Source organism: Petromyzon marinus, chromosome 42 (genome assembly GCF_048934315.1).
Source record: "Petromyzon marinus isolate PM22_M1 ecotype Great Lakes invasive population chromosome 42, UKy_Petmar_22M1.pri1.0, whole genome shotgun sequence".
Classification (NCBI taxonomy): domain Eukaryota; kingdom Metazoa; phylum Chordata; class Hyperoartia; order Petromyzontiformes; family Petromyzontidae; genus Petromyzon; species Petromyzon marinus.
In genome coordinates this window covers 13,781,044-13,795,965 of record NC_133708.1, presented here as the reverse complement: position 1 = coordinate 13,795,965, position 14,922 = coordinate 13,781,044, and the positions used below count along the sequence as shown (strand labels likewise).

At 50.2% G+C, this 14,922-nt stretch overlaps 1 protein-coding gene across 2 annotated transcripts; it reads right to left on the bottom strand.

The window, feature by feature from the left end:
* Window positions 1–786: 786 nt before the first annotated feature.
* On the bottom strand, window positions 787–12,744 carry ATRIP (ATR interacting protein). 2 transcript variants are annotated; one of them, XM_032969781.2, is made up of 13 exons: window positions 12,453–12,743; window positions 11,599–11,832; window positions 10,820–10,990; window positions 9,974–10,107; window positions 9,456–9,529; window positions 8,900–8,986; window positions 8,453–8,525; window positions 7,227–7,979; window positions 6,553–6,698; window positions 4,379–4,476; window positions 2,609–2,689; window positions 2,089–2,386; window positions 787–1,657 (listed from the first exon to the last, which is right to left on the bottom strand). In XM_032969781.2, exons 1-13 carry the CDS (start codon window positions 12,468–12,470, stop codon window positions 1,572–1,574), a joined length of 2,253 nt encoding a protein of 750 aa, XP_032825672.2. In that variant the 5' UTR covers window positions 12,471–12,743; the 3' UTR covers window positions 787–1,571. The 2 variants fall into 2 exon arrangements, with proteins under 2 accessions (XP_032825672.2, XP_032825670.2); XM_032969779.2 differs by having other exon boundaries at window positions 11,599–12,744.
* Window positions 12,745–14,922: the final 2,178 nt, after the last annotated feature.

Genomic DNA, 14,922 nt, shown 5'->3' with positions numbered 1-14,922 from the left:
ATTCAACTCGGTGACGTCACCACGTCGGGGTCCTGCCAGCTGGATGGCGTCACTACACCAGGTGCTGTCAATCGACTCAATGACGTCGGCACATCTTGTCACCAACAGCCACGGTCAATCCACTGCTGGATGAAGGAGTCGAGCCGTCAGCGTCCTACGCGGTCCTGCGATGTAACAAGCTGCCCAGCGACCTTAAAACAATCGCTCCATCTCTACAGCGGATGTCCCATTGGGCCTTCCCTCACTTGACTGCCAATTCGTCATTTACGTGCTTTGGCAAAGGGCCATTGCCTGAAACGTTGCCTATTGTATATTTTTCCTATTTGAGGTAGCGTTATTGACGAACATGTTTAGTTTTGTTCGTTTAACACGTAGACTTTCGCGACCAATATCCATTTTAAAGGTTTTTTTTGGGATAGATCGGGTAATTAATGCCGTTAAACCCGGCACAGACAATTGGGAAGGTTTGCCACGTAAACAAGACGTGCCGATGAGCTCAGCACACCGATACGTTGGAGAGTAAACCCACACGTACAATTCGAGTACGATGTTTCCCTGGCGATTACAACCAGCTTCGTCAGGCGGTTCGCCGTAATTGTGAATAAGTCTTCCTATTCTGGTCTGAAATCGAGTAGAGGTGATATCATCACCGAGTTTCGTTGTGCTTGGGGATGGCTGCCAGAAGCTTCTGCAAAAAAAATATCGCGACTTTGCTCAGGGTCAACATTTCCTGTCTTATTCTTCACTCACGATATTAACAAAAAGGGTACAGAGCTACTGCAGCAGCACCGCCCGAGAACTTTTATTTCAACTCAACTGCACAATGGACGCGCTGTGAAACACACGACGAGGTGGTCGCCCTCTACCCCCGAGCGTGGCACCCCCCCCCCCCGCACCCACTCGCCAGGTCGCGTCGCCGGGACAGCGCGGGTCGAAGCTGTGACGCAATCGTACCCCACACCGTGCCAGTTGCCCAATGACGTCACCGTGAACGTCGTCAGTAAACATGGTGACTTCGGGCTTCAAATCCTTAAAGTTCATCTGATCATGTCACCGCTACAGGTGATGCCGCTCAATCCCATGGCATTGCTTTGAGTGCTTGACGGTAAACCCCATGACATAACTGCTTCAAACGGTAAGTCCATGACGTGACCGATCACAACGTTGTCACTTAACTCAGTGACATCACTGCGACAGGTGCCGGCGATCGGTTCAATGTCACAGCTCTACGTGCTCCTCGTACACGCGATGACTTCGCCACTTGACGCATCATCAAATGCTATGTTGCAGCATTAAGAGCTGGTAATCAACCCAAATACGTAATTGCTGAACGTTTCCTTGTAACCGTAAACAGAAAGACGCCGACACTTCGCGTGTTCAGGTTGGCGCAATGACATCGCTGCTTAACTCGGCGTCAAAACTCCACGACATCGCTGCTTAACGAGCCATCGGTCCACTCGCTACGGCGCCGCTGCCTCCCGCTTTGGAGATATTTTATGACCTATGACCCAGGTGACGTCGATGCAAGGCGGGGGGGGGGCGTGACAATCGACGCTCGTAGCTCCAGGAGGTCATGTGACCTCCATGTCGTCGTCCACGTGGCTATGCTGCTCGCTGGTCGCGTGAGGATTGAAGCAGAGTCCTTCCAGGGCAGCCTCTGGGAGTCAACGAGAGATGAGGTCACACAAAGACCAGAGCCACAATATATGTTCGCTAATCAACCACTACCGATTATCAGTTCGATTAATTGCAGAACACAAAAATTACTCTGTTTTCACAGTTGCCACTGGACAGGTGGCGATGGTTGGGTATAATGAACGCCATTGGCATCACCTGCTGCGTCAAGCTAGGAGTGGTTTGTAGGGCGTTTCCCGCCTTCGGAGCGTAAAATATGGAGGCAACCGACCTTTTTAAAGGGCCCCAAGTGATCGACCACAAAACAAATAATAACGTAGTCGTTTGATCGATTTAATTCGGTAATCAGCTGAGGTAGAGTGATGATTACCGGAAGGACAAAGTTTTTATCCTAAAGTCATAACAGAATTTTGGGAAATTCCTCTCTGACCCCTGACCTGTGCGAGACCTCACCATCAGCAGGCCCATAGTCGGGCAGCAGACTCTGGAGGAGGAGACCGCTCCGCAGGCAGCGGGTGGCCTCCACGAATGGGTGAGCCGCGTATTGCAGGAGGCTCCAGAAACGCCCGTCATCGGGGCCGGCCGACAGCGCGCAGAGGCCCCACACGAGCTCGCGCATCACCCGGCCCGTCTGGCGCTCCTTGCAACCGGACAGCGGCGCTACCCAGCGAGTCGCGCCGCCCACGTAGCACATGGGCTCCCGCACCGAGAGCCAGGCGCGGTGCAGCGAAAGCGCCAGCGCCTTCGCCACCTGCACCACCACCACAACAAAACACCACCGCGACGGCACGCGGAGCATCACGGCGCGATATCTTGCGGGGCGGCGTGGCACGGATGTGCCCTGCGGCATCACGCTCGCGAGCCGTGCGTGCGTCGGCAACATATCTGCGTTTGCGTGAAGTCGTGTTTGTCCTTGTGACGAGATGTGTTTGTGCTGCGTGACGTTTGCGCCGAGTCGCACTACTGCCGTCACCTCGTGTGAGCAGGAGCAGGGGGAGGCGAGGAGCTGCGGCACCAGCCCCGCCTCTGCCATGGCACCCACCACCCGCGCCAGCTGTACCCATGTGCACAGCCATGTACACACACACAAAGATATATATACAAGACAAAGACCCTCCGTACAATAGCCTGAATAGATTTTTATGGTAAGTGCTGTTAGCGAGCACCTATGAAGCCCGGCACGGTACACGCCTAGCTGCCAGTGCAATGTTTGCACATCGCACCAGGTCCTCATTTGCGGCTGAATCGATCTCGGTCAAGCCCAGAGCTAGTTCACATAATTACCACTGATGTTGGTGGCCGTGGGCGGGAATTGAACTCGGATTGCTGGGTTCATAGCACAGCATGCTAACTATTGTACTACCGCTATGCATGCATACACAACAATGTAGGTGCACACAGGCACACACACTGAGGCACACTTCAATAAAAACCATCATTCTTAAGCACCAGGGTTCTTGTGCCAGGCTAGAAGCACTTTCAGGCTGTCATGTAAAGTGTGGAACGTTCACTGGCAGGTGATCACAGAACAGACCCAGGTGTTATGAGTGAATGCGTATAAATGCCCGACAGATGCACCACCTGCACTCCCCACTGTGACGACTCTCTTGGCTTTGCTGCCCAGCGCTCGGCTCATTATTGTATGCGTCTTTCATGCACCCTTTCTGTTGGTACTTGTCATAAAATAGTGCATTTAGCTCCATATCCCCCTGTTATTGTACTAGCTCAGCTCTTTATAGCAAGTGCCACACGTGGGCACACTGTGATTGATCATGTCGGCTACATGACCCTGCCAACTCAACTTTGTCTACCAGAGCCCAGTGATAGAACTATGTCCAGATCATTAAAGGCACGATGAGCACCTCGCACAATCCAGTCTGGTTAAACCCAAGATGGATTTGTAGGGAGGCCATTTTCCAACTGGTGTAGGCATTCTTGTCAAGGGGCGTATTTTGCACATTTATAAAGGAGAGAGGGGATGCATGTGGCTGAGGAGACCCAGAGCTCCGTGTGGAGCAACAGGCCAGCCAGGCAGCTTCCAGACAGCGTGATGTAACCAATGAAAAGATAATGCTAGACGAATGATTCGAAGTTCTCTGCTGCCAAACCACACGCGCACACAGGCATCCAAATATGCACACATGCATATACATGCAAGCATATGCACACTCGGGAACACACACATGCACACTCACCAACGCACCCACACAGATGGAGCCATGCACACATAAATGACAAAGACGGCACATACATGCAAGCACAACAAAGAAGCAGATTCCCCTATTGCTTTGACAGGCTTTTGGGGCAATACTATTAGTGTGCACCTATGAAGGCCAACACAGCACATGAGGAAATGGTATGTCCAGTACCACGCTTGGCCACCTTTGTCTCCCCAGGACTGGTTCAAACATTCGTCACCGATGTCGATCGTGTCCTGGCATTGAATTCGGGTTGCCGGGTTGGCAGCGCAGTGCGCTAACCACTTCGTGTAAGCAACAACAGCAGCAGCTACCATTTGCACCTAGTTGGCAGTGACATCACCACAGCGCTTGTTCCAGGCTAAGTACACTTTGAGGCCACGCGAGGTGTCGAAGGCTTGGTGCCAGGAGGTCACGGGGATAGATCCAGGTGTTATGGGTTGAGACGACTGGCAGAACTGCACGTAGGCGCACACACAGCACTAAAGACGTGAGCCCTCTCTGCATGTGCGTGCGTGCCCACAGGATGGCGCCGGCTGCCTCACCTGCAGCTGGAGATGGAGCCAGGCGTCGGGGTGAGGCTCGGAGCCCCGGGGCCCCCGATCACACACGTACGTGCAGACGTGCAGCAGCGTGCAGTGGTCTTCGTAACCGCAAACGCATGCGCCCGCACATACACGCGCACAAACAAGCATAAACGCACGGATGCACCCTCATGCGCGAACGCGCATGTGCACACAAGCACACAATAACAAAAATACCCCTGTACAATGAAACCTTGAATTACGAGCATAATTCGTTCCAGAAACGTATTTCAAAGCGAATTTCCCCATAATAAATAATGGACACTCAGATGATTCGTTCCACAACCCAAAAATATTAAAAAAATGATTAATACAAAATACTGTACCTTTTTATATTTTTATTTATATTTAATATAAAGTAATCAAATGTAATCATTAAATTTAATCATGGCTGGTGTGAGGGAGATGAGAGAGGAGGAGGAGGGTTATTGTGTAGGACCACTTTCACTGTCACTAACGGAATCATTGCCATCTGTTCGCTCACTGGAATATTTTTCTTTTTGTGCGACTTTAACAAGGAACCTATCCAATGACACTTGCTTTTGCCTCCTTCTTACCGCCGTCTTTTTCAACATTTTTCTTCATGGGGGCCATTGTTGCAGTACAGATACTAAAGAACAGTCACTACACTTGGACTCAAAATGAAAAAATGCTTTACGCACACACACGTGGTCACAACACTATACTGTAATATACAGTATACACGAGGTCACAACACTATAGTACTGTAGTAAACAGTATACACGTGGTCACAACACTATAGTACTGTAGTAAACAGTATACACGTGGTCACAACACTATAGTACTGAAGTAAACAGTATACACGTGGTCACAACACTATAGTACTGTAGTAAACAGTATACACGTGGTCACAACACTATAGTACTGCAGTAAACAGTATACACGTGGTCACAACACTATAGTACTGTAGTAAACAGTATACACGTGGTCACAACACTATAGTACTGTAGTAAACAGTATACACGTGGTCACAACACTATAGTACTGTAGTAAACAGTATACACGTGGTCACAACACTAACTCTAATAAACAGTATACACGTGGTCACAACACTATACTGTAGTAAACAGTATACACGTGGTCACAACACTATAGTACTGTAGTAAACAGTATACACGTGGTCACAACACTATAGTACTGTAGTAAACAGTATACACGTGGTCACAACACTATAGCACTATAGTAAACAGTATACACGTGGTCACAACACTATAGTACTGTAGTAAACAGTATACGCTCGCACGGATGTTGACTATACGAGTGAGGCACGCCGACTGAGACCGAGCTTGGGAGATGATTACCCACAATCCCGCAGCGAGAGAGAGAAGAACCATTGGCTCAGTTGTGATCACGTGACGCTCGGCAGACAAAGCGTATACTGTACGTAACTGCTCGTATTGCAAGACATCGCTCGTTTATCAATTAATTCATTATTTAAAATTTTGCTCGTCTTGCAAAACACTCGCAGACCAAGTTACTCGCAATCCAAGGTTTCACTGTATAGCCTTTAACAGACTGTTGGGGCAAGTGCTGTTTGCGAGCACCTATTAAGGCCAGCACAGCACACGACGGGGTGGGTGGCAAACACCATTCCCAGCCGCCTTTGTCTCCTCAGTGCTGATGTTTACACACTGCACCAGATACCGATTTGAGGCTGAATTTACCTAGATGAGGCCCAGGAGTGGTTAGAAATATTTTCCGTGATATGTCGTGAGTAGGAATCGAAATCGGGTTGCAGGGAATCGTAATGCAATGTGCTAACCACTACACTACCGCTTCCCAATCTGCAATACACACCACGCACACAAATTCACACACTCGTACACCTCACACACTGCAGGATATGGAGAAAACATACAAACTGCAACATAGAAAGGCGCCCAAGTCGGGAATGGAACCCGGGCCATCTTTGCTGCGCTACACAGGCGTTACCACGTTCAGGCCACTGCATACACCAGGAGGGTGAATGTCATTTCTTATCGCCTACACTTGACGGTGACGTCGCCGCTTCACTGACGACGTCACGGCCCACACCTCCACAAATTCAAACACCTGGTGCACCTAACCCCATGACTCCGTGGCCCTGTGACCCAATGACTCCAACGACCTCTCACCTGAGCCGCAGCCAAGAAGGGAGAGGGCGCGGGGCTGGCAGCACACCGCGGTGAGGATCCGTGTGACCTGGAGCACCGTGCTGGGAGGAGTCTTCACGGTGATGCAGCGCGCCAGCCGCCCGCTCCCCTCTAGCGCCAACAGCAGGCTGCACCATCACACGGCAACATTACAATCACGGCATCATCGCAGTCACATCACCATGCAGCTAAACATTATGATGATATGGCCATCATCTTGGCAACATTACTGAAACATTACCAGCGTCATGGCAACATCATAATCATGGCAATATCAGCCTATCCCGGCAATTCCATCATGGCATTACTACCTTCAAAGAATGATCACCGTCACAGTAGACCTGTGATCAGTTATAACTGCAAGTTCCAGCAGCACTGTTACAATTTCAATTACGTTTCTATTTAAATTATTTAAAAACTGCACATTTAGAGTAATTGACTCAAGACTTTATTTCAGCTGGTAAGGGCCATTGGAACTCCATATTAGACCCCAGGTCTGCCTGACAGCACCACTGCCATCACAGCAACATGTCATCGTTCCCATCGCAGCACCATCTGCATCACAGCCCTGGTGCCATCACCTCATTATTAGGGAAGTGGGTGTGTGCGCTTGTGGTTCAGGGAAAGTGCGTGCGGTTAGGACCCTGTGCCGTCACCTCTCCGTGAGGTTGCCGTGGCGATTCTCTGCCAGCTGAGCCAGCACCCGCAGGCCGGTGCAGACGATCGCCTCCCGCTGCCCTCGCCCGGGGCCCCCCAGCAGCCCCGCCCCCCCTCCCCTGCTCCGCACAGCCCCCGTTCGCTCCAAGCCATCACCACACGGCTTCAGCACCTGCACCAGCCTCTTCAGCAGGGGGTGAGGTGCGCCTGGGTCCCCCACTATTTTTCCCAAGGCCCCCTTCTCCCGAACCGGGCCCCCTTCCGTCTCGGGTTCTTGAGGCAACGGCGACAACGCCTTGGCGATGGGGGCGGGCGCGCCGGCGAGGAGGGCAAGGAGCGTCTTCAGTGCCGCCTCCGCCTCCTCCTCCAGCACCAACGCGTCCACCGCCGCAGCCGCTGCTGCCTCGGCATCCGTTTCCATAGCAACCACGACCGGCTCCTCGCCAGGCCTGGATCGGGAGGTGAATCGGGCCAAGGCGGCATCGGCGTAGCGGCCCAGCCGCAGCTCGATGAGCGGCAGGAAGTGCGACAATATTTCGGCCTCACGACCTACGATGCCCCACTCCAACAGGTCTCCGTCAATGCCACGCGGGCCGGTCGGTCCTGAAGTCCGAGATCTGCTGAGTGGGCTGGCAGGGCCGGTGGGGTGCAGCAGCCGGGAGAGGCCGTTCAGGGAGAGCACCAAAGCGGAGCGGACATCGCCGGGGTTGTCATGACCATCGGCATCGGCAGAGACCGCACCTCCTCCTCTCCTGGCGTAAAAAGGGTGGTGGTGGGAGGTTACAAAAGCTATGTCGTGTATGTGCGTTTATGTCTGCGTGTGTAAATGAACACATTCATTTGTATGCATGTGTGAGTGTGCGCCTGCATGTAAATGTCTGTGTGTGGGTATATGCCTGGCCTACCACAAGCGCCGTGGTGACATCACCGCCACTTAGTAGCAAATGGCACCTGTTGTTACGTATGTGTATGCATACACATACACGCATACATGTGAGGAGCGGTAGTGTAGCGGTTTTCGCATTGTACTACGGATCCGACAACCCGAGTTCGATTTCCAATCATGTTGCGATGTATAAACGTAAACACTCGGGAGACAAAGGCCGCCGGGCATGGTGCTGGCCACCCATCCCCTTGTGTACCGTGCCGCCTTCATAGCCACTCGCTAACAGCACTTGCCCCAACAGTTTGTTAAGGCAATAAGGCGGCTTTGTCTTTGTCTCACCTAGCAGCCGAGCTCACAGGCAGATGGGCACACACACCAGGCACGCGGAGAAGCTTATCCACCAGCAGCGCACCTGCAGACACAAATACAAGCAGGGTTCCAGCCAGACCTGGGGTCAATAATAATTACAATTACAGCTGCAATGTTAACTGAAACTACAATAACATTGTTAGTACAAGTCATGATGAATGGCGGCACTGGATCCCGATACCGTGTTTTGTTCCGGCGGTATTAAAACACTGTATTCCGGCACTACGTACCATTCTGTAATTGTGTTTTTAGCGCTACATTTCAATACTGGGTCATCGTACTGTGGTCTGTTACTGTACTGTTCCAGGACTGCGTAGTTTTTTGGTACTCTGTTCTGCTGTAGAATGTTCCATTTGTGTTCTGTTCCGACACTGTTAAATGTGGCACGTGGAATGTGGTCATATGACGAAGGCTCACCCTGGCTCCATTGGCGCTTGATCACCCACGTGCCGCGCCCATCCTCCGATGCCTGCGATTTCCCACAATCCTTCATCTGCTTCTTCTCTGCACACACAAATAAAAATACAAGATTCCCCTCATATATCCTGAACAGACTGTTGGAGAAAGTGCTCTTAGTGAGCACCTGTGAAGGCCAGAACAGCTCACGAGAGGGTGGTGTGGCTAAACACCACGCCCGGCCGCCTTTGTCTCCCGAGTGGTGATCTTTACGCATCACACTCGGTACTCATTCAAGGTTGAGCTGTTTTAGGGGAGGCCAAGGACCAGTTCATATTTTTGTCACTGATGTTGGCTGTAGGTGGGAATTGAACATCGGCCGCCGGGTCAGGAGCACACACGCAAGCTCCATGGCCGTGATTGGCAGTGCTTGCAAAACTGGACGGATTGTCTTTAAAGCAGCGGAGATTGTGCTTGTAATGGTGATTGGTGACAGCAGCGTAAAGAAGGGATCACACAGGGGGGTGGGGGGTGTGGTGTACACAGTCAGCGGTGGGGAGCATATAGGGAGCCAAACCTTCTGCTGCATCCGTCCGAGTGCCACGGCCAAGCGAGGAGTCTGCACGAGGCGATGATGCGCCCACTCGTGGACTAAAGAAAAACAAAAACACACAGCGCACAGACTCAGCGATATTAGTGTAAAACACACACACATGGTAGAGGCACGCTCAAGCAACACAACAACACAGCACATATACACACTGCAGAAACGTAACAATACAGTAGACAGCCACAAAAAAGCAACAACAGGAAACAGTTGAGTCTCACACCAAGCAACAATAGCAGTACTCTCTGTACAGCAAGACAACAACGATGTCAAACATAATTACAATCACGGTTCTGGAGAGGACCAGCTGTCAGGCTACAGAGAAGGGGGAAGGAAGAGGAGGGGGACTTCTTTTCATTCCTTGCATAAGTGCTCATGCAAACTGCTCGTTACCACCGACCAGAACAATACAACACACAGCAAAAACTCTCTCACACGCAAGCACGGACGCACACAAACAGTCCCACATGCCTCACGACGCCGCTCACCTGCCAGTAGTGAGGCCAGAGCCACCCCAGGGGGACCGCGGGCTCCGTGTGCCCCGCTCCAGCACGTACAGGCGGTTCTGCAGCGACTTCGTCTCGGCGTCTTTGAACTGCATCTGAGACTTCAGGCCCTCCACCTACACAGACAACATCGCCGGGGCATGGAAACGGCTGTGATTATGGATCTTGCGTTAGGTTAGCATAAGGGCTATGAACAAGGCTAATGGTGGGACCAGAGGTTACAGCTGGTGTTAACCTTCGAGTTAATGTAGGGGGCAGAGATAGTGACAATTTTTAAGAGTCAGGGTTATTCTAAGTGGCACAATTTTAGTGTCAAGGTCAGCGTTAGCGTCAGTGTCGGCTCGTGTCAAGTGTGGGATGTATATATATTCTTGGTTCTTTCGGTAAAGTCACATAGAAGGGAAACAATTAAATAATAAAAATATAAAATAATTAAATTCTCACGACGTTTCGACTGCAACACAAGGAATCATCATCAGGTGTGAAAACCACAACAAGAAATTTTGAAAAAAGTGGCGGTTATATTTAACGTTCGCTCTCCGTGGTGCTAACGTTAAAAAAACGCCACTTTTTTCAAATTTCCTTGCTGTGGTTTTCACACCTGATGACGATTGCTTGTGTTGCAGTCGAAACGTCGTGAGAATTTTATTGTTTTATATTTTTATTATTTTACTGTTTCCCTTCTACGTGACTTTACCGAAAGAACCAAGAATATGAATCCCTGCAGTCACGAAAGCTTTAAAACAAAATTTGTGGGATGTACGTTAGTATCAGCACGTGGGTTCCGCGTCTGTTGCGTCGTCCTTGTGTCATCACCATGGCTCTCACCTGCTTGTGGAGGTCCCGCTCACGCTGGTCCACGGCGAGGGTGGCGTCCCTTTCGTGTTTCAGTCGCTCGACGCGTTGCTCGTTCAGGGCGGCCTGCACCGCTTGCAGAGACTCGCGCAGTATCCTCGCCTCTCCCTCGCGCATGTGCACCTCCTCCTGCAGTCGTGTGCACTGCCGCGTGCACGCAAATCAACGGGGGGTGCAAAGGCCAGTGTTAATGTAGTCAGCATTTTATATTTAACTTTTAAAGTTTTCACAATGCTCTACAGCTTTCTCGTGTGTGTATATATATATTTCTCCCAGATGTGTTTTAAATTGTTCAGTTTTCAGAGAAGCGACCGGCGCGTAATAATATTTTGTTTTATATTGTGTCGATCATGCAAATTGCATCTCACAATCACTGAGGAACCACAGATAAGCTGGAAGGCAGCCAGTCGATAAGCTAACGCCAATAATTGCCCAAGCTCTTTAGTTCTATATATATTAAGATGTTTTGAGCCAATTAATTATTATACGTGGAGCTTAACGATTACGCCAAACAACACGTGGTACAATACGGAAAGACATGAGCCATTTCTTGTCATTAGTCAAGATTTTGGTCAATAAGCATGGATTCAATTAGTCTCGTCGACTAAAGCGGTTGTTTGTGGTGTTTCCCCAAGGGGGGGGGGAAGACATTGTTATAACAGTATTTGTACCCTGGAGTTAAAATTAAGAATTGTAAGGAGACCAATAAACAGATTCACTATCTCACACTAATTGAACCCCGCGTCTCTCACCTTGTCCTTCAATGACTGCCCCTCCCGTCTCAGAGCCTCCACCTCCCTGGACCCTTGACCTTCCGAGGGGGGATCGTCCGCGGCGGCCACCACCCCCGCAGGCCGTGGCCCAGGGACCGGTAGGGCCCACGGCCCGGGACCCTGCGAGCCGCGTGGTCCAGGGGCAATCGCAGTCCGCAGCCGAGGGAGTGTCGCCGCGACTCGCTGTGGCTCGGCCTGCTGCTGTGGCTCGGCCTGCGAGTCGAGCAGGTTCAACTGCTCAAAGTCGGCATCGGACAAGTTCAAGTCGTCCGGGAAGGGGTCGGTGACCGTGGGCCCGCACGGCCGCTTGACGGGGGGGGGGCCCTCCCCCGACGCGGGGGGCTCGCCGCCCCGAATCCTCGCAAAAGTCCCCCTCATGGCGTCCGAGGAGACAGGGGACCCCGTGAGGAGACAGGGGACCCAGTGAGGGGACCCCTTGAGGGGACGCGAGACGCAGGGGTCCCCCTGAGGTCTCTGGTGAGGAAACCTCGGACCCTAGAGCCGGGGTCCCAGATCCCAACTCCCAGGTTGCTTATCCCAGAGATCTCAGATCCGAGCTCCCTGATGTCGGGTCACTTGTTATCAGTTGCATACAATTTAAGTGCAAACTTCATTGACAAACAGTTTGCATAGGTGTCGGCTAAGGTAGACGATGTTCCCTTTAGACCCCGTCGAGGCCGCAAGCCTCGAGTCTAGCGAGGCCGCCCCTACCGACAGAGGGGCACCGGGGGAGGCAGCGCAGCTTGGGTCGACGCCGCCGCCGCCGCCGCCGCCTCAAGCACTCGGGTCTCTGAGGAGGAGCGTGAAGGGGCTGGTGATGGGGGGGTATCTACCTGATTTATAGCGAGCATCCCAAGGGGTGAACTTCACTCCTCGACTGGCCGCTCCACTGGTCCTCCACTCACCCCTCACTCACCCCTCACTCCACCACTCACTACTCACTCCACCACTCACCCCACGGCTCACCAATCACCCCACCGCTCACCACACGGCTCACCACTCACCCCACCGCTCACCACTCACCCCACCGCTCACCACTCACCCCACGATTCACCACTCACCCCACGACCCACGACTCACCCCACAGCTCACCACTCACCCACCACCCCTTCGTACATTCAAACCCAGCAGGCCGCGGCTCGCCTGCGATTGGCGGCGGGCTGGTCACGCGGTCTGAGGGAACGCGCCTCATTGGACAGAAAACTCAGCAAAATATGTAAACCAAAGAATGTTCAGCACGCACTCAACTCCAAATCTGACCTACACAACATATCAGAAACTTGCGCTTTTGTGTTATAAACAAACAAGGAGTTTAACTGCAACCGTATGTCCCTAACAAACAACACAAACCCAAGAAACAGCAGTAACCAGAGTAATTCAATAAACTGGTTAAAATAAAGAAAATATAGCTTTCAAAGTTAATATTGACGTTTTGGGTTAGGCCACTTCATGGACTGACCAACATCTGAAAATCATCATCAGCGTCGTGAAGAATAAAGATCGCATAAACAAGCAGACTATCGCTTCTTCCATATATATTACGTATCTTCGCTAACACAAACAAAAAATATTTTACACAACCCATGCAGCATTGATTCAGGACCAGCAAAACATCTGGACCGGTTTCAATCTGTTGTGTTTTTTTAATGCCCCTCCACTACCTGACACGGCCAAACATGAAAATGTCACGTGGTCTACAATGATTTTAATAAATGCCTGTGTTTTAGCTCGCACTTGCTAATTTGAAGAATTATCACACCTGTCAACCCCTTATCAGTGCCCTACCTTGTTACAGATCAATTCAGACACTATTGGTCACCCCGTGCCCTTATAAATCTCAACGTTTATCCTACAAAGTGCCATCACAAAGGAGAAACACAAACAAGTAGACGAAACAATGTTGCCCGCATTGAAACGGCTGTACGTCGTATGGGCCTGCAAACTCAATTTCCCTGTACAAGAATATGGGTAAACCGTATGGGTTGACAGGTATGAATTATCAGTCTGACGATTAAAATTATTATGAAGAAAATAAATTAAATCACGACGTATCGAGCGCAACACGAGCGTCCGTCATCAGGTGGGACAACCACAGCAAGAAACAATGGCTGAAGTGGAAATGACGGACGCTTGTGTTGCGCCCGAAACGTCGTGATTTAATTTATTTTATACCTACGTAACTTTACAGAAAGATCCAAAGAGCATGGATCCTGCAGTCACGAAAACTTCAAATTATGAAGAAACCACATAGACCCAAACAACTCATGAAATTACAATTTCAAGCCTGTCCGTAAACCCAAGAAAGGCATTAATCAGGTGGCTGCGTGATAACCTGAGTTTGAATCCGGGGTTCGGCTGCCTGTGATTAGACCAGGACCTCAAGTGTAGTGAGTTGATAATCTCAGCCTGATCTCCATTGACTTGCATAGACTCACAGAGAGACCCACACACACTTGCATAGTCTGAGTTGTGATCAAACTGAGTTCTCAAGTGTAGTGAATTGATGGCCTCAGCCCGATCACAACTCCACACACGCAAAAACCAGCACAATAAATTTGATTTTGCGCTTAATTTGGCCAAATTCCAATTCTAATCTTTTACAAATATATTAGTTTTATTGACATGCCATAACCATTACTGTACTCACCGATGGCAGAGCAGGTGGGAAAGTGTGGCCCACAAATGTGTGGACCAGATGTCACCTAAATTGATCTCAGAAGTAGTTACGTGACATCCACTTCCATGGGCCGTCCTCTAGCTAACACGGAGGGTTCTTTGTGTGATGGGGCATGATGCAAATAACACAGTAAAAATAAAATATTGGAAAACACAAGCATAAAATAACGCGTATCTTATAAAACATAAAATTAATCAAACATTGAAAAACAATGACAATGGATAATGCATTCATTATCTAAGTGCAAACTGGAAACGTCAATGATTTATAACGTTTGAATACACCTGTATTTACGTGTTTGTTATGCACTATTAGCACAGTAAGTATGCAACGTTGAGCCAACATTTGCATAGGATAGATTTGTGCCAGAAAGGCACGCCACGTATTAAAAATATGTTTTACTTGACTTGGTAGGAACCATTGGCCCAACGTTGGGCCAAGAGTACTATTTCTATTGGCAGTTGATACCCTGGACACCCTTGCAAGCAAGAAGTGCCATCTCCAGGGCTTTTTTTTATACAAGTAAAGTTTTTTCACGAATAAATATGATAAAAACTAAAACAATAAACCCGAGACATCCAATTGATCAGGTTCCGTTCAACCTAAGCTCTCTCAGCATAATGGTT